The sequence below is a fragment of the Tachysurus fulvidraco genome, chromosome 10, assembly GCF_022655615.1.
Source record: "Tachysurus fulvidraco isolate hzauxx_2018 chromosome 10, HZAU_PFXX_2.0, whole genome shotgun sequence".
NCBI lineage: Eukaryota > Metazoa > Chordata > Actinopteri > Siluriformes > Bagridae > Tachysurus > Tachysurus fulvidraco.
This window is the reverse complement of record NC_062527.1, coordinates 4455971-4478470: the sequence shown is the minus strand read 5'-3', so window position 1 is coordinate 4478470 and position 22500 is coordinate 4455971. Positions and strand designations below refer to the sequence as shown.

The window sequence follows — 22500 nt, the reverse complement described above, 5'->3', positions numbered from 1 at the left end:
ACTCTCGATGGAAAAAAACTTGTGACATCGTATAAGCTTATCGAAATGGTTCTGCAGCGAATATGTCCCATAATCAAAGAAAAGGCAGTCCAACAAAATATTAGTGTGTGTTTATTCCTTTGGCCAGACACTGGATAATACATTTTAGCATATTTGGTATATGTATATTTTTGCTTACACACATTACACACTTGGTAACCACTTAATCCGTTTTTAAATCCGGTTTTAAACAACTTGTGTCATAGCTTTCTACAGGAGATATATTTGCTCTTTACAGCATTGAGGGGACCGTACAGTAAAATGTGTCCCATGTGCAGACAAACATACTTTCAGAGTTCAGTTTAGTTCTGTTCAACAGTGCTTTACTGGTATGACTGTTATAAATCACTTTGGTGCCAAAGCCAAACAGTGCAGTTTCATTAAACTACTCTCACAAAGTCTGACAGAGTGTGATGTCACCTAATGGGAGTGATCAGGGAGCCAAGTGGATGAGAGAGCAGTGGGCTGGATGCAGTAATCATACACAGTACTGTCATACATATGGTTTTACTTATGCAGAACCAGACAGATAAAGATAGAGATAATTTGGGTTCACTGATTTTGGTAATGAGAGCAAAATCACCGTTATAGAGAAAATGTATGTGTATATGTGTGGGAGAGAGAAGGAGCTCAGAGAGTGGTCTGTGGTGGGAAGTGGGGGTCTAGGAGCTAGAGGAATGGTGTGACCTTTCCTTCTCTCTGGGCTGAAAAGCAAAACATTCCTGAACTGTGTCTCCTACCCATGGGAAGACAGAGCAATTCACACACACACACACACACACACACACACACACACACACACACACATACACTCACACTCACACACACACACACACACACACACACACACACACACACACACACACACACACACACACATAAAGAAGGTGAATTCATAATGTATCTTACACATAGTACAAGAACCTGTCTCTCTTACTCACAAACCTACACACACACACACACACACACACACACACACACACACACACACACACACACACACACACACACATGTTAGAGTACACATATCACACACATAAAGAATGTGAATTCATAATGTATCTTACACATAGTACTCTTACTCACATTCCTACACACAAACATACACACACACAAATCTACACACTCACAAACCTACACACACACACACACAAATCTACACACTCACAAACCTACACACACACACACAAATCTACACACTCACAAACCTACACACACACACACACACACACACAAATCTACACACTCACAAACCTACACACACACACACACACACACAAATCTACACACTCACAAACCTACACACACACACACACACACACACACACACACACAAATCTACACACACACAAACCTACACACACACACAAACATACACACACACAAATCTACACACTCACAAACCTACATACACACACACAAATCTACACACTCACAAACCTACACACACACACAAATCTACACACTCACAAACCTACACACACACACACACACACAAACCTACACACACAAAAACCTACACACACACAAATCTACACACTCACAAACCTACACACACACACACACAAACCTACACACACACAAACCTACACACACACAAATCTGCACACTCACAAACCTACACACACACAAACCTACACACACACACACAAACCTACACACACACACACAAACCTACACACTCACAAACCTACACACACAAACCTACACACACAAACCCACACACAAACCCACACACAAACCTACACACACACAAACCCACACACAAACCTACACACACACAAACTTACACACACACAAACCTACACACACAAACCCACACACAAACCTACACACACACAAACCCACACACAAACCTACACACAAACCTACACACACACACACACACACACACACACACACACACACACACAAACCTACACACAAACCTACACACACACACAAACACACACACACAAACCTACACACACACACAAACCTACACGCACACAAACCTACACACACACACACAAACCTACACACACACACACACACACAAACCCACACACACTGTAACAGAGATGTTGAATTTTAGTATTCACTAGAGTCTTCCCAGCAAGGTTTACACAGATGTTGCAAATAAAATCGCACAAAATGATTTTGGTGAATCTCAGATTTCTTGCAACCGCAGCTGTTTAAATAATGTTCGTCATCTGTATCATAACTCATCTAACTCATATCTGGAAACTACAACCATTACAAATTTAGAATGAAGAATTATAGGACCTATTCTGTTGAGGGTGTCAAAGTGACTGTAAAAATGTGAGGGTATGAAATTGATATTAAATAAATAATCTAAGATTGTCTAAAAGGTCAATGTTGTCCTTTGCAGAGACGTCCACCTTCCCTGAACTATGAACAATATTACAGCACTTACTGTTTATTCAGAATAAATGTACTGTTCACACATATACACAATGAATACGTCTTGTGATTTTGTATATGTTATGAGCCTTAGTCTTGTCTTTGCCTAGCCATATTTCTAGATCATTGCCTTAATTTAAAATTTGGGGACACGGTGTCTTAGTGGTTAGCACGTTTGCCTCACACCTCCAGGGTTGGGGGTTCGAATCCCACCTCTGCCTTGTGTGTGTGGAGTTTGCATGATCTCCCCATGCCTCGGGGGTTTCCTCCGGGTACTCCGGTTTCCTCCCCCGGTCCAAAGACATGCATGGTAGGTTGATTGGCATCTCTAGAAAATTGTCCGTAGTGTGTGAGTGTGTGAGTGAATGAGAGTGTGTGTGTGCCCTGCGATGGGTTGGCACTCCGTCCAGGGTGTATCCTGCCTTGATGCCTGATGATGCCTGAGATAGGCACAGGCTCCCCGTGACCCAAGAAGTTCAGATAAGCGGTAGAAAATGAATGAATGAATGAATGAATGAATGAATGAATGAATGAATGAATGAATGAATGAATTAACGCGTTTGGACCTGTGTTTTGGTTTCTCTCTGTTTTGATCCCTGCTGTTATATCCTCAGCAGAGCCACAGTGGTGAAGCAATGTTCTCAGAGGAGCCAGGGACAAAGCAACACCCTTGATGGAGGGCTCATGCAGGGCTGGAAAGGATACCCTCCTAAAACTGCTACCTGTAACTAGATCTCTCCTCACAGTAGACTGGAGAACCGTTTAACAGTCTTCGGCATAATGATCCCACAACAACCATACTGTACCTTCAGTCTACTTCAACCCCACAGGCTTCACTGGTAAGCTGTGATAGTACGAATCTTTCATCATATGATTCATTGCAAGTGCAGCTCACATTGTTGTTTGTGGGAATTCAGTGGAATCAAATGCTAGCATAGAAAGAGAGAAGGGCAGAGACACAGCCTACCAGAACCTTTTGCTTCAACACAGGAGTTGCTCACGCCTGTGTCTAGTGTCTCTTGTGACTTCTGAGACCATCCTCACATAAACAAGCCTTTGTGTAAGTGAGGATGGTCTCAGAAGTCACGAGACACTAGATTTTCACTCCTTCGGAACAACCATATCGTGCGGTGTCCCATGCCTCATGCTGCAATGTTAGCAAAGTCGTCTGTAAAGTGTGTGATGAGGCATGGCACGACTCATTAAACCCAGTGTGCGTTTATTTTGGGGAAATCCAATAAGTTTTAAAAATAAGTAATAATTCCAGACATAAGTTGAACCACAGGCAGGATTTTCACGCACAACAGTCTCTAGGGCTTACTCAGAATGGTACAATAAAGAAATACTTCCAGGAAGCAGCCGTTCTGCAGAAAGGCCTTGTTGATGCCAGAGGTCAACAAATTGGTGTGAGCTAACAGAAAGGCTGCAGTTACATACTGTAGATAAACACACAATTGTAGAGAGCAAAAAAGCATCTCAGAATGCACCACAGGTCAAATCTCAATGCAGACGTGTCAGCCAAGAACAGAAGCCAAGGCTCAGCAAAACCTGATGGTTGAAGGCTGGAAAAGCATAACCTGGTCTAATGAATCTCAATTTTGAGACAAAGAATCAATAGCATGAACCCAATCTGCCTTTTATTATCAGTCTAGGCTGGTGGAGGTGGTGTAATGGTGTGGGAAATGGCAACACTTTGAATTTTTAATTACAATCGGTGCCACAGTTTGATATCACAGACTATTTAAGTATTATTGCTGATTGTGTGCATTACTTCACAGCCACGGTTTCCCCATCTGCTAATGGCTTCTCCCAGCATGATAATGCACCATGTCAACAAGCAAAAGTCATCTCACACTGGTTTCATGAACCTCACAGTGAGTTTACTGTTTTTTTAGTGGCCTTTACAGTCAAGCGGACTTAAAGAAATACACTTTTGAAATGTGGTAGAAAAGAAGATGCATGAAAGTGCACTTTCTCCAGTGCAATCATACTGCTGAACATGTCTACCATTAACTTCTGTTAAACAAAGCAAAAGCTGATCAAGTGATGGTCTAAGGGAACTACTTCACATGTTTTTGAGCACATAGGTCAGGTGACCACAAAACACATTCGGAGGAATAGCTACAGACCACCATCACTTATGCAAGCCTGAAGCCAAAGATGACTGCAGAATTGTGTACGCTACTGAGAGACTTTGTTTTCAGGTCATAAGATAAGGCAGCTCTCATGAACCACATAACTAGTAGTCTTCGCACCATACTGGATCCTGTACATTATGCCTTAACCAGTACTGCCCTAACCACAGAACACCATATCTGCTGTCATCCACCTGTGACCCAACTGAACAAAAATTATAATTACTATATGAGGATTTTGTTCATAGACAATTCTGCAACTCAAAGAAAAACTGAAAGTACACTTGCGGTGCTAAGACAGAATTTGACAACACTTGTCCATCTCAAGCAGCACCAGCTGCAACTTGAAAAACTGGCCAGCAAATGCTGCAAAGCTGTCACCAATAGGAATGATGGGAGTGGGGGAACTAGCACAGATTGGGGATGTCATTGTTGCCCTACTTCCCTGACCTAGAAAGAAAGTTGCTCTGCCTCCGTGGCCTGCTGATTACATCACCCACCACCCTGCTCTAGCAGGGGACGTTGCTCCACGTTCCTTGAGAATATGGCTATTGTCTGTCTTCCCTGCTCATGCCAGAAATTGTGATGTTGCTCCGCCTCCCTGCTTGAGCCTGGGCCATCCTGCCACATTTCTCACTACTCCCTTGGCCTTGCTATGACCGTTGTGCCTCCCCAAGCATTGGCACAAATGCTGAAGCCTCAGCCATCACACCCCTAGAAGCGATTGTGCCACTGGATTTATGACATTTTACCTGCTCAGAATCAAGCACCTGGAGCTGAGCCTCCTCTACGATCGGAAACTGTGTGCGCTCCAGTTTACCTTACTGAAACTTCAAGCAATGGGACAAACAACAAAGACTATAGAGTTTTCCCAGGCCACCACACATATGACAAAAAGTATGGCCAGATAAAAATCAAGTGTGTATCATTTGGGTAAAGAATTCAAATGCGTAGGAAATTGATATACACATATACACAGTACTCATTACTATCTGTTTACAGTTCAGCTCTGTTTACAATAGAACCGCTGATGTGTTTGTCCTAAAACATTAAAAGCTAAAAACAAGTATGAACATGCAGAAAAAGCAACACCATCACAATGGAAGAAGATGGGTGCTGTTTTTCCTGTTTTGCAGGTAGAGGGCAGCATTTTAAATGCTAAAAAAACAGCAGAAATACTACATACTGATTGTCACAAATAAAACCTCAGTGACTGTCGTTTCTTTTCTTTTCTGTTGTGTATCCAAAAAGCAAACAAACAAACAAACAAACAAATAAATAAAAAAATAAATAATTGAATAATTGAATATTAGACTGAATCTATATTTTCATTTTTTTCAGAAAAACTTCTTGACAAAGATTACGATAAATATCACTGGTCAGAATAACATGATTGGGAATGTAGGTACATATTTCTAATTTTTTTTTACTTATGTAATGTCAAACAATCCAAACATTTCAACAGAATTATACCAGTTTAGAAAACGTAGCATTTATATAATCTTATATTCTATTGTGTATGACAAACTCATACATTACAAAGCCATCTTGGGGGTTCAAGGCTTTTGGTGGTTCAACTGGTACTCTGGTTAGTAAATGAACATTGTAACATAAACATACAGAGCTACAGTATATGAGGTTTGGTAAAACTCAAGAGTTTTTATGTAATTGCAGCAGCATCATACTGTAATGTTGATGAATGAAGTGCTTTCAATTTTTACTTATTGCTTACTTTTAAAATAGAGTACTTATTTAATCCTCAAGGGGAAAGTTGGTTTTACAAAAAAAGGAAAGACTGTATGGTATTAAAGGCACTTGAGAAATCAAAAAACATGATTCTCACAATAGCTCCAACCCCACTGAGGTGTGAATGTGCTCGCTGAAGCAGGTAGCATCATCTGTCATGTGAAATGGGACTATTTGAGTTGACTTGATGGCTACTGTGCATGTGTGATGTGAACACACTAACCGCCACTTTTTGAGATGAGTCCCACGTGTTTAATAAAATGGTTACGCATTGTTCAACTAAGTGCCGGGTGACTTGTGTCATTAATCTCGGAGACAATGAGAAGCAAAAAATAAGTAGTAGCCAGAATTTCGGAAAAGAGTTGTTGCGAGGACTGAGGTGTGCGTTTACAGCAGTTCGACTCTTCCAAGCCCGCAGCATGGACCGACTGGAAACCGAGGTTTGCTAGGTATCGAGTTACTTCATTACTTACAGAGGAGGATGAAGTTGTGAAGGTGTGCAGGTATTTACCCTAATTTATTCGATAGGAGCAGAGGCCAAGCACATATTCAAGTCATTTTCGTTCAATAACAAGGGAAATAGCAACAAATGCTCTGTGGTAATGGCCAAAAAACATTTGAGAGATCAACTCCCCGGAGAACATGTGGAAACATTCTTCAGGCAGATGTACGAGCTAGCTGAAAACTATCATTTTGGAGCACAGAAAGAGGAACAGATGCGAGACCGCATAGTGATCGTAATTGGTGATAAGCTTCTATCATAAAAACCTCATATAAAAAGTGACCTAACATTGAGCACTGCAACTGAAACAGCCAGACATTGTGAATGAATAAAATCACAAAACACAGAGGGAGCAAAGAGCACAGAGCATGTGGATCACTTAAAGTAAGTTCGAAAGAAAGAACACAAAAAGCTTGTCAACATACTGTAGCAAAAATGCACATGAAAAATTAAGATGAAAAAACAAACATGCACAAGATGTGAATGAATGCATGATGACAATGAACAATGTCCTGCAAAAAGAAAAAAAATACATGAAGTGTAAAAAATAATTAGACACTTTCATCAGTATTCCACTCAAAAGCAGCAGAACAGCAGATAACCGAGGCTGATGAAGATGAATGCACGTTCTTAGGACCAGTTGAGCAGAAACACATAGCTTAGCACATACACCAGTCTCATTTCAAATCGACTCCGGTGCCGACATGTCAGTGATATCTGAAGCTACCACTGAAACATTACAGAATAAGCCTAAACTCCGCCCAGTGAAAAACACTTCAAAGTACAGGCAGTGTTGTGGCCACAAGGGGACCGCTTTTAGCAAATATTAAAGCCTATATCAATTGCCAGCTACAAAATTACTGCTTTCGTTTTGTAGAAAAAACTAGCCGTAATTAAGTGCGTTGAGAATGTCAACAAGCCTAGTGGTGTGGGTATGTTAAAAGGAGATCCAGTGAAGCTCATCCTGAAAGATATGCAAAACCATAAAGCATAGCTGCACCTCGGTGGGTCCCCATTTCCCCACTCCCTAAAGTAGAAGGGGAGCTGAAAAGGTTGAAAACAATAGGCATAATCGAGATTAACAGACCCAAGTGTGCCTATGTTTCCGGTAATAAAGAAAAAAGGAAAGATAAGAATCTGTGTGGCTTAAAAAAAAAGACTTAATGAGAATGTTAAGCATGAGACGTTCATCTTACCTACCTTGGATGATACTGTATACTCTCCATGCTAGCCAAGAGAACAGTATTCTCCAGTTTAAAGTGGATTATATCCACAGGCCAAACCAAAACAGAGAACCGCTGCTCACTACTCCATTACCTGAGTTACCTTGGCAGAAGCTTGCCGCTGACCTGCATAAGCACAAACATTGTTTTCAAGATGGCTTGAAATCCTGGTACTGCCAAAGACAAACTCAGAAACGCAAAAGGGACATGGTAGCCTAGTGGGTAAGGTGTTGAGCTACCAATCGGAAGGTTGTGAGTTCGATTCCTACGTCCACCAGGTTCCCACTGCTGGGCCCCTGAGCAAGGCCCTTAACCCTCAATTGCTCAGTTGTATAAAAATGAGATAAAAAATGTAAGTCGCTCTGGATAATGTCTGCTAAATGCTGTAAATGTAAATCTTCACGCATTTTGGACTACTAGAGGAGTTAATGACCGATAGTGGACCCCAATTCACAGCTGAACAGTTCAGATGCTTTGTGATAAGAGTATGATTTCCAACACATTACTTCAAGTACCCATTTCCTACAATCTAAAGGCATGACCGGACGAGCCATAAAGACAATCTGCTAACCTGAAGCAGGATGACCCCCACCAGGCACTTCTAAGTTACAGTTCAAATCCAACAGGTCCAACAAGGGAGAGCCCAGCTAGGCTGCTGATGGGCCGATAAATTCACATAATGCTTCCTGTCCTGAAATGGCCTAACCACACAACAGTTAAAGCAAAATATACAAAAGCAAAGCAGTGCCATGAAAAATACTACAATCACAAGTAGAAACTACTACTTGGAGACTGAGCGAGGCGACACACCAAGGAGGAATCAGTGCCACATCCAACTGGTGAACCGAGAGCCATCCTCACCAACACGGACCCCTCCCAACTGAAGGATCGACAGGGACAGTGCAGGTCAGCTGAGCAGGACACTAACATCACCAAAAATTATGTTCCAGCTGAAGCTCCCATTCTCCTAAACACTTGAGTCATCAAAAGGTCTGGAAGGACTGTAAAATAGAACCCCAGGTATGCTAGTTAGTTGAGATGATGGACTTTAAGGGCAGAATAATCCCTTTCCCATCTCAAGGGATCATGGTAGTTTACCCAAACCCTTATTATTTTCAAAAAAAAAGAAAAAAAAGAATATGGTATAGGAACAAAGAGCCCTTTGCCCTTTTTTATGTTGTTGCTTGAATAACAATATTTAGGGTTAATGTTATTATGTACACCTGTAAAAAAATGTGAAATGGAATAGATTGAGTTGACTTGATCAGCTAAGGTGCATACAGCATGTGATGTGAACAAACTTCCTCCTCTTGCTGTTGTTTTGTGACGAGTCCCACACATGTTTAATAAAAAGGTTACGCATTATTCAACTAAGTGCTGTGTGATTTGTCTCCTTAATCTCAGCGACAAACACCACATCATCTACTCCCAGCTGTGGTTGGTAGGCAAACTAAAACAGGTCCAGTGCTATATACACCTTTTTTTTATATACACCGTTTTTTTTTTTTTTAAACACAGATAATTTAAGTAAAAAATGAGCAGTTCCTTGTTCCTATTTGTGTCATTTTCCTACATTTTGAAGATGGTTTTACAGCTGGTGTAACTAATGGGATAAAAAAAATACTTTACAAATCTAAGTAACTTTTAGAGAAAGTTAAAGAGCTTTTTCTTACAGAGCCATACAGTTATGGAGCAACCATCCAATTAGTTTTCAGGACTCAGACACAGTCTCTTTGTTTAAGTCCAGGCTGAAAACATTTGTTTAGTCTAGCTTTTCATAAACAGCTTTTCTTAGGTAAAGGAGCAGATCTGTATGGTTTATGGACAAAGAGTGTTTGCTGAATTGGGATGTTTGGATGTTGTTACCTTACCACCCTCATAAATTGCCCAGGTTTGCTGGAGTGGTGTTACGCTTTATACGTCCCAGGAAGCTCTCATGTCGTTGTCACCTTCTGGCTCTAGCCTTTTAGTTATGCTGTCTTAGTTAGTCTTGTCGGAGTCCCTGTCTGCATTTTACACATAATATACAGTGTCCATCACCTGATTACAATCATGCCTTATATTTTTCTTTTTCTCTAACACCATTTTCTGGTGTGATAATCAATGCTTATAGAAAAATCTTAGGATTTTCACTCATCTACAAAGCTGTTGTAGAAAGGACATTATTTATTTTTACATTATTTAATGTCCATTATCACCCAAATCAGGATAGGTTCTCTTTCTGAGTCTGGTTCCTCTCAAGGTTCATTCCTCGTGTCATCTCAGAGAGTTTTTCCCTTGTCACTGTTGCCTCAGGCTTGATCATTAGAGATAGATGTTAGAGATAAATAGTAATCTTTAACATTTTTATTATGCTTCTACTTATGTAAAGCTGTTTGAGACAATGTGAATTGTTAAAATTGCTATACAAATAAATTAATTTGAGGTGTTCCGGGCATGTCCAACTGGGAGGAGGCCCCGGGGAAGACCTAGGACACGCTGGAGGGACTATGTCTCTCGGCTAGCCTGGGAACGCCTCGGTATTCCCCCGGAAGAGCTGGAGGAAGTGTCTGGGGAGAGGGAAGTCTGGGCGTCCCTGCTTAGACTGCTGCCCCCGCGACCCGGCCCCGGATAAGCGGTAGAAGATGGATGGATGGATGGATGGATGGATGGATGGATGGATGGATGGATGGATGGATGGATGGATGGATGAAAATCGAATTGAATTTACACAAAGGAACACACTGATACCAGTATCATGGAGAACCATCTCAAGATCGTTAAGGCTCTGTTATTGTACAGATGGTTAGGGGTTTGAGTCCCAGCAGTGGCACAATGCCACTGTTGGGGCCTCGCTCCTTCCTAATGAGCTGGTATATGCAATAAAATAAGTTCTTTGTGCTCTGAGTATATTTGACAAATAAAAGGCTTCTATATTCAAGAATGCATAACCCAGGCTGATAATACTGGCTCCCTTCCCTTAAAGTCATTTAGTTTTATAAGCCAGCATTCTCACGAGTTAGCATTAAAAACTCCAGAAGTTTAAGGGACAATTATGATTCATTTATTATGAGAAATAGTTCTCTCTTGTGTGAGTTAGCAACAAAACACTTATTCAACAATTAATAGTAACTAAACTTAAGCTATTAACAATGGACACGGTCGCATGACATTTTTACAGGAATATATAAACTCAGTATATTCATTTTAAATGTAACTTTATCCCTAATGGCCAAGCCTGAGGCAACTATTGCAGGGAAAATCTCCCTGAGATGATATTATTAAGAAACCTGATTGCTTTATTAGGAGAAATGATGTGTTTACAAGACTCAAACAAGCCCTCCTAAAAGTGTAGGGGAGAGTTTTTCTCTATATGGAGCAAAATAACCAAAATAAAACAGGGCAAGTCATATGAGGAGCATTGGGTGACTTCGGCTAGCCTTCAGAGTTTTCTGGTATAGCCAAACCTTCTAGGTCCACATGTGCTGCTGTGGACATTTGTGTCAGAGCAAAATCACACAAGGTCATGTTTATTTCTATAATTATTTGCCTATCTATTTGAAGTAAATATAGTCTGTTACAATGCACATTCTGTACTTAGCTGAATATCTGTTAGATAGCCAACTATTTATAGAATGCTGACTGTAACAGATGAGAGTCTTCACCTATTACAATAAACAGCCAGCTTTAAAAATGTCATTTGGTTCTAATGGGGCACAAAATTTCCCCCTAATTGTAAGAGTATATCATGCATGTGTACCAAACATTAAAAAAAAAAGAAATAGATCAGCAGGGAGCTAGAGGCAGTAGACTATAATGACCTCAGCACTGACATCACACAACTGTAACCCAAACCAGTGACAAGTCATACGGGTGTGTGGCCTCCCTGGGAGGATGGTACAGTATGTGATGTGCTCATAGATATGGGAGCTTTTATTATTTTATTAACTGATCAGAGAATATGGGTTGCTGGAATCTGATGACTACCACATAAACTGTAACCCTGCCGATTAGATTTAGGGGCCATAGCGATTGAAGAACTGTCATGTGTAATACTGAGGATCTTGTTAAGAATGGACATTATACAATAATATAGTTTTATTAGCCATTGCTTCAATTATCAAAATGATATACTGATGTAGAAAACCACTGATGGGCAGGAAAACCTAGAGATTTTATGCATTATGCCCATTTCTTGAAACAGATCCTATACAACAGTTGGTAGGTATGCACAAGCACATCTAGGTGAAATATAAAAAATTGTGAGAAATTGAGAAACATGACAAGGATTTTTGCATTGAGAGAGCTCCAGCCCTACCACAGAAGCAGTACAAATTTAAGCCTGAGGCAGAGGCAGCATGCATCCAAATAGTTGAACAGCTTGTAAGCAAGGACACATAGTTGGTAGTTACTATAAATTCTCTGTTGTACAGGGTAACGAAAACCAGGAAGGAGGAATCAAGTTTGGAAATGGCTTTTTCTTACAGATCATCAAAAGCTTATGCAGTGTTCAAGCTAACGTAAACTAGTAATACTATCTATAAGTAACAACCTCGCCAACTTGTGGTAGTGTTCAATGTCTCAGGTATATACAAATAAGTTCTAGTCAGAAACTAGAATAGATTTGGGCTTAATCAGAGTATTTCTTAATGATGTTGCTCTTTCACCCTAATGGCTTTGCCCATATACAGTAATATCAGAGATGTTTTTAATAAATGCCTGACTGGCAAAAAAAAAGAAATAAACTGAAATGTTATCACAAAGTTTTATTTAAAAAAAATGGCTAATGAAATTCTGTTTCGTGGCTGACTACAGTATGTACTGCCATCCCAAGGACTTCTGATGCCAGAAACGTCAGTGTGAAAACCTGTATTGACCTGAAACAGCTCAGTGACATGAATTGTGTCATAATCTTTGTTAATCAAACTGACTGACACAAACTGTCCTACCTAAACAAATAGTTACATGGTCTCCTGGTGCAGCACCAGATCCAAATTACCCACAAAACAAACAAAAAACTGCAGACAACATACACAGCCAAACTTAAAAATATTAAAAAGAAATTGATTCAATTATCACCTTATACAAAGATCATAACAAGTAAACCAATCTCAAAAAGAGCTACAACATAAATGATCTTGAACACAGTTCTGTACAAATTATCAGTGTGAAATAAAAAATCACAAATTATTTGTTTGGACTAAGAAATGGGAGGAGGGTTCGTACTGTGTTTGGTAAGGGTCTAACAGTACAGGTTTATGGATAAGTCCAAATACTTGCAAAAATATCACAGACCAATTAAAAGTGCCCAAAGACACTTTGTCAAATTTTAAAAAAAAAAGTGCTCAAATTTAGTATAATATTCCAGCCTTCATCACACAATTGCACACAAGTCTTACCTGACTACAAGCACAAACTTGAACTTTATTTTAAAATACAAAATAGACTAGCAATTTAAATCCCATTCAACCAATCTCACTTAGAATGAGACTGAAAGAGCCAGTAACTCAGTACTGACTCATGAGTACATAATAAATTACTAAGAAATCACAAAACACACTCTGGCAGTACTGTGAAAAAGTGAGCCATATAGCCTTGCACCAATGTTCCACCTTAACTGAGACATTTATTTTTTTTTATATATTTTAATATAATACTTCTGTCTAAAAAAATAGCTGTCGTATCAAGTGTCTGGGGAAAATCGAGGGAGTGGAATGGATTTAGTTCACTGTCAAACATAATTCATACATCACTTTATTGTTAAAATGTGGGGTCAAAAACTGACCAACAGTAATTTTGATGTGCGGTTGCCTCCAGACCCAAACGCATGGGTAAAATGCAGATGTGGTTTTATAAAAAAATTAACAAAATAAGATAGAACACTAAGAGAACACAAGCTAAGCAACAAAAATACAAAACAGGATACAGGGAAAACATAAAATCTAGAAACAAGAGAGAAGGTCTTAACAAAAAGCACACAAGACAGCAGGTATAAACAGGGGAAGCAATTCAAAGCACAAGGAACAGATGTGCAGAGGCTGGAAACAGAATAAGGAATAGGCAGAACAAACATATGTAAGAAAATAAAACAAACAAAAGCAAATGGTGTTCTGGCACAGAATTGTCCATGACAGTAATATGGGCTGCAATCCCATATTGTGTAGTTAGATTAGTCTGGCTGAGAGGTGGGATAGTTTTCAGTAGAGGATTCTGGCAGCTCTCAAAATACGCTTGTGCCATTAATTATTAAACAATTAACAGTTAATATCTCTCAAAACAAAATTCACTTACTCTAATTAACCGATGATGATCTTTCTCCTACCAAGAGCTCAAATACAATAGAAACCCAGCCACAACACGTGCAATATCACTCATTATCATTAGTCAGAGACAAATGGCATCAATGCATTATAATGAGCAGCTGCAGTGAGTTAAAGGTGACATGGCACAGTATCCTGTTATTTGTGTGGGTGTGCGCTTGTGCACGTGTGTGTGTGTGTGTGTGTGTGTGTGTGTGTGTGTGTGTGTGTGTGTGTGTGTGTGTGTGTGTGTGTGTGTGTGTGTGTATGTGTGTGTGAATTTATGCCTAGGTTGCTTTGGGTCATATTTTATGAAGCATACATAAAACAGTACAGTCTCTGTTGATTACACACGTACATACACAAGCAGTGTCAGTCACTCACTCTGAGATGGATTATATATATCATCATAAGCGTTCTCCAGGTGGCTTTCTCTATCTCACACACACATAATCCCACTTATTTTGACTCATTTTGAGTTTCCGAGAGAAAGAAAGAGAGATCTCTGTGTACCTGTTCATTAACTCTGCAGTGGGATGGACCATGGTGTATGAGGATACGGACAATGTCTACATCTCCCCTCCAGGCAGCCAGGTGCAATGGGAAGCATCCTTTATTGTCAGGCACATTAGTGGATGCTTCACACTGCAACAGCTTCAGCACCACTTCCCTGAGAGAGAGAGAGAGAGAGAGAGAGAGAGAGAGAGAGAGAGAGAGAGAGAGAGAGAGAGAGAGAGAGAGAGAGAGGAAATAAAGTATCACATATCATATCTGGATCAGCACTACTCCCCACTAAAATCTTGTTGGGTGGGCTAAAGAGGAAAGTCCACAAGAAAGCACCAAGGACTCAGGAGGATCTACTGCGATTCATTACTCTTTATTCTGCAATCTCAGTCAGCATTATAGGAGACGACTCAGTGCTGTGATGTTGGCAAAGAAAGGGTTAAGAATCGGTCATATCTTTAGAAATTTAGTTTAGAGTTCCTTTACATTTCAGTATGAGACTATGCTAATTAGCCACATTAATAATTAATTCTGAATAATATATCCGATAATTTTTTCTCATGATATTATGAAGAATTCAAGAAGATATTTAAAATCCTTTTAAATGCTGATAAAAGCTTATAAATCTGCAATTGTGTTTTTAGAGTCAACTACTGTGTATGAACTCAGATAGGTTTCTGTACTGGAGACTGGAACCAGCTTTTACAGTTTAATACCTGCTGTTCCTGCAATCTTTGCCATGAACATTCATCCAATTCTTGCAATCTGTGGTCTTACTAGAAGCTCCTTGATTAAGCTTTCACTTTTGTTTGTGAATTCTGGCTGTTGTGTGAGTGATTGTGGTTAATTATAACTGGTGCCACTTGCTGTGCTCACATACATTGGGATTGAGTCCCATGTATTACATTGGGAAAATCGGATGAGCTCTGAATAGATTTCAGTGTTCCAGCAGGACAAATGACCCAAAAAAACTAACTGGATATTTATAAAATCAAGAAAAAATCACGCTATAATCACACTCTCTGAATGGCCTTCACAAAGTCCAGACCACAGACCTAACATGCATCTGTGAACATGCAAGAAAACCTACAAAATTAGTTGAACTCTGTTTCAATTCTGCTTTGAACTGTGCTTATTGGTGACTACTAAAAGTGGCAGACTGAGGTGAAAAGACCTTGTAAGCAAATATTAAGTGTGCTGTACAGTATATGTTTCTGGGTGAATTATTTTCCTTACATTTTATAGGTTATCTACCCGATAGCTGACTGCAAATGCAAAATAATTTATTAATAATAATAATAATAATAATAATAATAATAATGAAGATGATGATGATGATGATGATGATGATGTGCATACATCCTGTAGAAAGATAACAACAATCATGTCGCTGTACATCTAAAAAAAGTGTTTAAGCTTTCTAGTTTACTACACAGAAACACAACACCTCATTATTGTTCACTCTGGAGATGTTTGTCAGGTGCTACATTATACAGATTTTATACATGAAAAGGGATACAAATGTCTTCGCCCTGATGTGAGTGCGGCATGTAATAGTGATTTGAATGCAGTTATTTGATCCTAGAAGTTATTTGATCCTACTCATGAAAGTATAATACTAATACAATTTGAAGGTGCTGAGAGAAACTCGACACAGTGGAAGGAAACATCCTGTGAATAACAAAGAAGACATATATATATATATATATTACTTTCCATTATTATAATTTTATGATCAGCTTGATGCAGTTTAAAGGAAAGGTTTAGACATGAGGCAGAGATGGAGGTAGCAGAGATGAGGATGTTGAGGTTCTCTTTAGGAGTGACGAGGATGGACAGGATTGGACGAGTACATCAGAGGGACAGATCAGGTTGGCTGTTTTGGGAACAGAGAGGTAGGTCAGAGAGACTAGACTGAGATGGTTTGGATGGTTTGGAGGAGGCAGATGGTTATATTGGTAGAAGGATGTTGGAGATGGAGCTGCCAGGTAAGAGGACAAGAGGATATGAAGGTAATTGGTGCGAGAGTAGAGGATGCCGAGGATAGAGTAAGGTTTAAGGACCCCTAACGAGAAAAGCCAAAAGTAGAAGAAGAATAAGAAGATAAGTTTGATGCAATCTTTATACAAAGTGATGCTGACTAGCTTCTTCTTTAGTCTTAAGTCATATACTGTTATATTATTTGTGTTATCTGTCAGAAGAGTTGAACAAAAGTAGATACACAGATACACACATCTTTATATACAGTATATATTTTTAATCTAGTACTTTTGAATCTAATCTAGTTTTCCTGGCACACTGTAGTTTTGGTTTTGGATCTAGGGATGAGGCTCATAGTCATACAGTAGGTTTGCATACAACTATTCCTTCCAAACCCTGCTTTGCTTGTGTAATTCCATACATCAGCTTTGTGCACATAGGTTTGTAAATAGTAGATAATATGTTCATGCATTTGTTTATTCGTGTGAAAATGACACTCATAAGAACAGAGGTGAAGAACAGCACTTTTTAGATGCATATCACATCCTTGTGCAGGATTACCTGGAAATATGAACATTTTCAGTAAAGTAGAAGGTTATCCGAGTTGCCAGATTGCATGAGTTCATTAAAATCTTCTACGACCACCAAAATGTGTTAACAAACACACACACAAAAAGGGTAAGTGTGGACTATGGAATAAAAACACTGTCAATAATAATCGTACGTAATTCAAAGCATTTGTGTGTAAATTTTAATTTTGCGGAGTTGGATCCCAAAATCTACGGCCACGACAGTTTACAGATACGAGATTTTGCGTGTTTGTTCAAATACAACTCCAAAATGTACGACTATGACAGTTTACACACACAACGCTTGTTTTCACAACACCTCTTTTTCACACACGAAAACGGTCTGCAAAACAACTGTCAAAAATACATCATCACGTTCACAGGCATTACTATCCGAGGGAAGATGAATTGATTCCACGAAGTGCGCATGCGCCCCGCCCACTTAAGGTGTTGGTCAACATCGACACCAGATTCTGGGCTGAGTGCAAGATGTCACCTAATGGAACCTGATAAACAATAAAATATGACTTTAACACTTAAGCAGTGAACACATATTGCATGACCTGTGTATTCCAGTGCATGTACACAGCTGTTAGTAAGTTAACACTTAAAATTGCTAATTCTTTTATGTAGGCCTATCTCATCACGCTACAGACTGCAGTGATGACCTCCTAATCAGCTGTATTCTTTAAGCACCTAATGTAACCTTACTCTGAGAGCTAATCTTACTTACTATAATTAACCTATATCTGTAACATTACTCCTCTCTGTTATTAGTGATAACTAACCCTTAAACATGTCCGAATTTGGAAGGAAAAACCAACGTACCTGAGACGATGAGCAGTGTTGTAATGTAACGGAGTAAAAATACTTTGTTACTGTACTTAAGTAGAAATTTCACGTATCTGTACTTTACTTCGCTAATTAAATTTATGTCAACTTTCACTTTTACTCCACTACATTTCCTAGATAAAATGTATACTTTTACTCTGTTATATTTCCACTAAGCATCTTCATTACTACAAAATAAAATCAGAAGAAATGTGTGTGACTAATAAGGGAGGTTTGGTGAATCACTGCTCCTAGATTGCATTACCCTCCGCACGCTGTACGGAGAAGCACAGGTACGCGCATCGTGCACGCGCACTCAGCGCTGGAGGCGTTTATCTATAACGTTAATCGGAAAGCTGCAAATACAGCAACCAAAAGCAGTGAAATTTCACTATTCTTATTACCAAAGTTGTAGCACAAACAAAATATTAATGCAAACAATCCATACAATACTAAATAAAAATAATATTTATTGATTTGGTCTTTGTGAATATTAGTTTATTAATGACTGCATCGGACACACTGTTTGTAGAGAATACACACATACATGAACTGATCTGATTCAAGACTGGCATCATTACATCATGCATAAAGTTTTGGTGTCCACTTTTGCCATTTAATAATACCATAACTTTTGGCTTACTATGTAGTCATATAATATATAATATAAAACTATTCTTGTTTTAAATTCTTACATGAGGGATAAAACCCCTAAAGATGAAACCCTATAACTGCCCCTGCACTTATGCCTACCGAAAATCACTGAAATTTTACTTTACTTCAAATACTTAAGTACATTAAATATCAGAAAATGACTTTTGATACTTAAGTACAGTAAATATCAGATACTTTAAGACTTTTACTTGGGTAGTATTCTAAAAGGTGACTTTCACTTCTACCAAAAGTCTTTTTCTAGTATGATACTTGTACTTTTACTCAAGTATTGCTTTCTTAGTACTTTATACAACACTGACGATGAGTGAGCGCTTGGCTGCTGTTCCACCATTTCGGCGCCAGTGGGTTAAAAGAGGGCGGGGCGCATGCGCACTTCGTGGAATCGATTCATCTTCCCTCGGATAGTAATGCCTGTGAACGTGATGACGTATTTTTGACAGTTGTTTCGCAGACCGTTTTCGTGTGTGAAAAAGAGGTGTTGTGAAAACAAGCGTTGTGTCTGTAAACTGTCATAGTCGTACATTTTGGAGTTGTATTTGAACAAACACGCAAAATCTCGTATCCGTAAACTGTCGTGGCCGTAGATTTTGGGATCCAACTCCGCAAAATGAAAATTTACACACAAATGCTTTGAATTACATACGATTATTATTGACAGTGATTTTATTCCATAGTGGACAAAGTGTCTATAATCCAAGAAACTGTTTCGTTTGTAAGATAAATCCATTGCCTACGGAGCAAAAATGGACCAGCTCCCTCTTACCTTAAAGCTCTTGTCACTCCTGGCACAGATGTAGTAGCACTGTTTGACTGAACCATGACTCCCACCATCTCTCAGATTATGAGGGAGGTATACAAGCAAGACTATTTTCTGTTCTGGCACAGCTAAAAACAGCTGAGTCACTGGCTATCTTCAAACAATTGGTGAAGACCTAAATCTTCCTAAAACAATCTTTGTTTTATGTATTTACAAAAGTTCTCAATAGAGTTTTAGGATGATGGTATCCTAAATCTGTAACCTAATGAACCAGTGGTGATGTGTTCATTGATCGAGACCTCAAAGCTATTTTTACGTCGCTCTGAATAAGAGTCTGCCATAAGCTATAAATGTAAAAGTCTGAGATTCTTTTCTGCTCAATGTGGTTCTAAAGAGTGCTTTTAGAGTTACTATAGACATCCTGAGAGCTCAAACTAATCTGCCCATATCCTTAGATCTCTCTTATCAACAAGGCATTTCCACCCACATTTCGACCCACAGAACAGTTCGCACCATGCTGTGTAAACTTTAGAGACTGTTGTGTGTGAAAATCCCAGGAGATCAGTTTTTGAAATACTCAAACCACTCCATCTGGCACCAACAACCATGCCATGGTTAGAGGCACAGATTTTTCATCATTCATCATTTGAAGTGAAGATTAACTGAAGCTCTTCACCTACAGTATATCTGTACGAGTGTATGTATTATGCTGCTGCCACATCATTAGCTGACTAGAAAACTGCATAAAATTATAACTGATAATGTAAACAGTGTGTGTATTCTGTAGAGTTGGAAAGGGGCATGGTGAGTGGATAGTGTCAACACGTCAGAAATATGTGTTGAATACTGTTTTCCACACAAAATTGCCGAGGCTATTGGGTGCTTTGCTTGGAACGTTGAAATACATGTGCACAGAAGCTAGAGAAACCAGATGCTTTTCCATGTATTATGCCACATTTTTCTGATTTTTGTCAGCCTCTTCCCATTCAAGTAGATAGGAGCCTGGTCTGAAAAGAAATGTCTAACGGTGTTGTCAAGCACATTACAGAGTGCATGGGACTTAACAAAAGGATCCTGGGTGTACATTATTTGGCCAGAAATGTGTAGACATCTGACCACCACATACAGTACGTGCTTGTTGAATATCTCATTCCTGATTCATTCCCCCCGTGTTTGCTGTTATAATAATCTCCACTTTTCTAAGAAGGTTTTCCAATAGATGTGTTAGTGTGTCTGTGGGGATTTTAGTGATCATTCAAGTACAAGAGCCTTAGTGAGATCAGACACATGTTAGTAATGTGAGGAGGTCTGGGGTACAGTCTGTGTTCCAGTTCATCCCAAAGGTGTTCAGTGGGGTTGGGTCAGAATGTCTTCATGTCTTCAGGGGCTTTGTGCTCAGGGGCATTTTCATGCTAGAGCAGGGTTTAAGTCTATTAGTTAGTATTTGTCTAAGTTTGATGTGGTAGCTTAGTGGGTAAGGTGTTGGTCTACTGAACAGAAGATTGTGAGTTTGTTTCCGAGGTCCAACAAGCGTCCACTGCTGGGCCCTTTAGCGAGGCCCTTAACCCTCAATTGCTCAGTTGTATAAAAATTAGATAAATGCAAGTCACTCTGGATAAAATGCCTGCCAAATGCCATAAATGTATCTTAGTTCCAATGAAGAAAATACAGAGACATTCCGGAAGAAAAACATGGTGCACGTACCATAGTGCCCTACAGTGTAAGGTGGGAGTTTTCTCAAGCTTATGTGAACAAGTTTGCACATTTCTGTATGTGTGTGTGTGTGTGTGTGTGTGTGTGTGTGTGTGTGTGTGTGTGTGTGTGTGTGTGTGTGTGTGTGTGTGTGTGTGTGTGTGTGTGTGTGTGTGTGTGTGTGTGTTACCTGTGTCCATTGAGTGCAGCATGGTGCAGAGGTGTGTATCCTGAGCTGTCTGCACAGTTGACATTCAGTCCTCTCCATATACTGCACAGATAAACAGATACACACATTCAGTATGGACTACATCATGTCACACATATCAGTCTTACCTTATATACTGTACTGCCACACACACACACACACACACACACACACACACACACACACACACACACACACACACACACACACACAAAGAGCTACATGTGTTGTTTATAATGTCTTTCAAATATAGTAACCTTTAAATTGTTAACTATAGCATAATAGAAAGCAATCATAGTTTCAAGCGTGTACCTCAAAACCACGTTATAAAGGCTAAAATAAAATTAAAAAGTAGTGGTTAAAAAATTCTGCACTTTATTTTGTTTGTTATCCTTCCACTCTAAAATAAGGAACAGTTTTGCAGGTTTATGTGGTATTTAGTAAAGCCACAATGGTGCACATAAAAGGATGGTTAGTACCCGAGGGTTTTAAGCGGAACACACACAAACACACTAGAGCAGACATATACAAGTGTAACACCAGCATAAAGTATAAACCCATTACTAACACATAAAAAGTAAATTGGCTGGAGCTTGCAAAACATTCCACAAGTGAGAGAGAGAGAGAGAGAGAGAGAGAGAGAAAGAGAGACCAGTCTAGTGACCAGTCAACACACTGGTCTATGTTTATAATAAATATGATGCTTGTATTCCGGTTTTGTTTTAATTCAATAATGATGATAAGCTTTGAAAGAGTCCAGCTGAGGAACAATAAATTGAACTGATAAAGAGACCAGTTCGGGTTGATGGGACTAAAACAAAGAAGTGCTTCATATTATACATCAGTCGCAATCATTAAATCTCACTCTGGGTAACAAGGATCTTTATTCAAATCTGCCGATTTCTATAACTGGACTGGTGTGCGGATGTGTTTACTGTACAGAATCTGTTGCTTTTTG

General features: G+C 39.3%; 1 protein-coding gene across 5 annotated transcripts in view; it reads right to left on the bottom strand.

Annotated features, from left to right (window-relative positions):
- anks1b (ankyrin repeat and sterile alpha motif domain containing 1B) overlaps positions 1–22500 on the bottom strand; it is a 184653-nt gene that overhangs the window by 119844 nt on the left and 42309 nt on the right. For all 5 annotated transcript variants that reach the window (XR_007144055.1, XR_007144056.1, XM_027164006.2 and 2 more), the window contains exons 2-3: positions 21525–21605; positions 14840–14996 (exon numbers count right to left, since the gene is read on the bottom strand). Coding sequence is in view for 3 of the 5 variants with exons in the window: in XM_027164006.2 (XP_027019807.1) it covers positions 14840–14996; positions 21525–21605 (238 nt within the window). In the remaining 2 variants the exon portion in view is untranslated. The remainder of the gene's footprint in view (positions 1–14839; positions 14997–21524; positions 21606–22500) is intronic.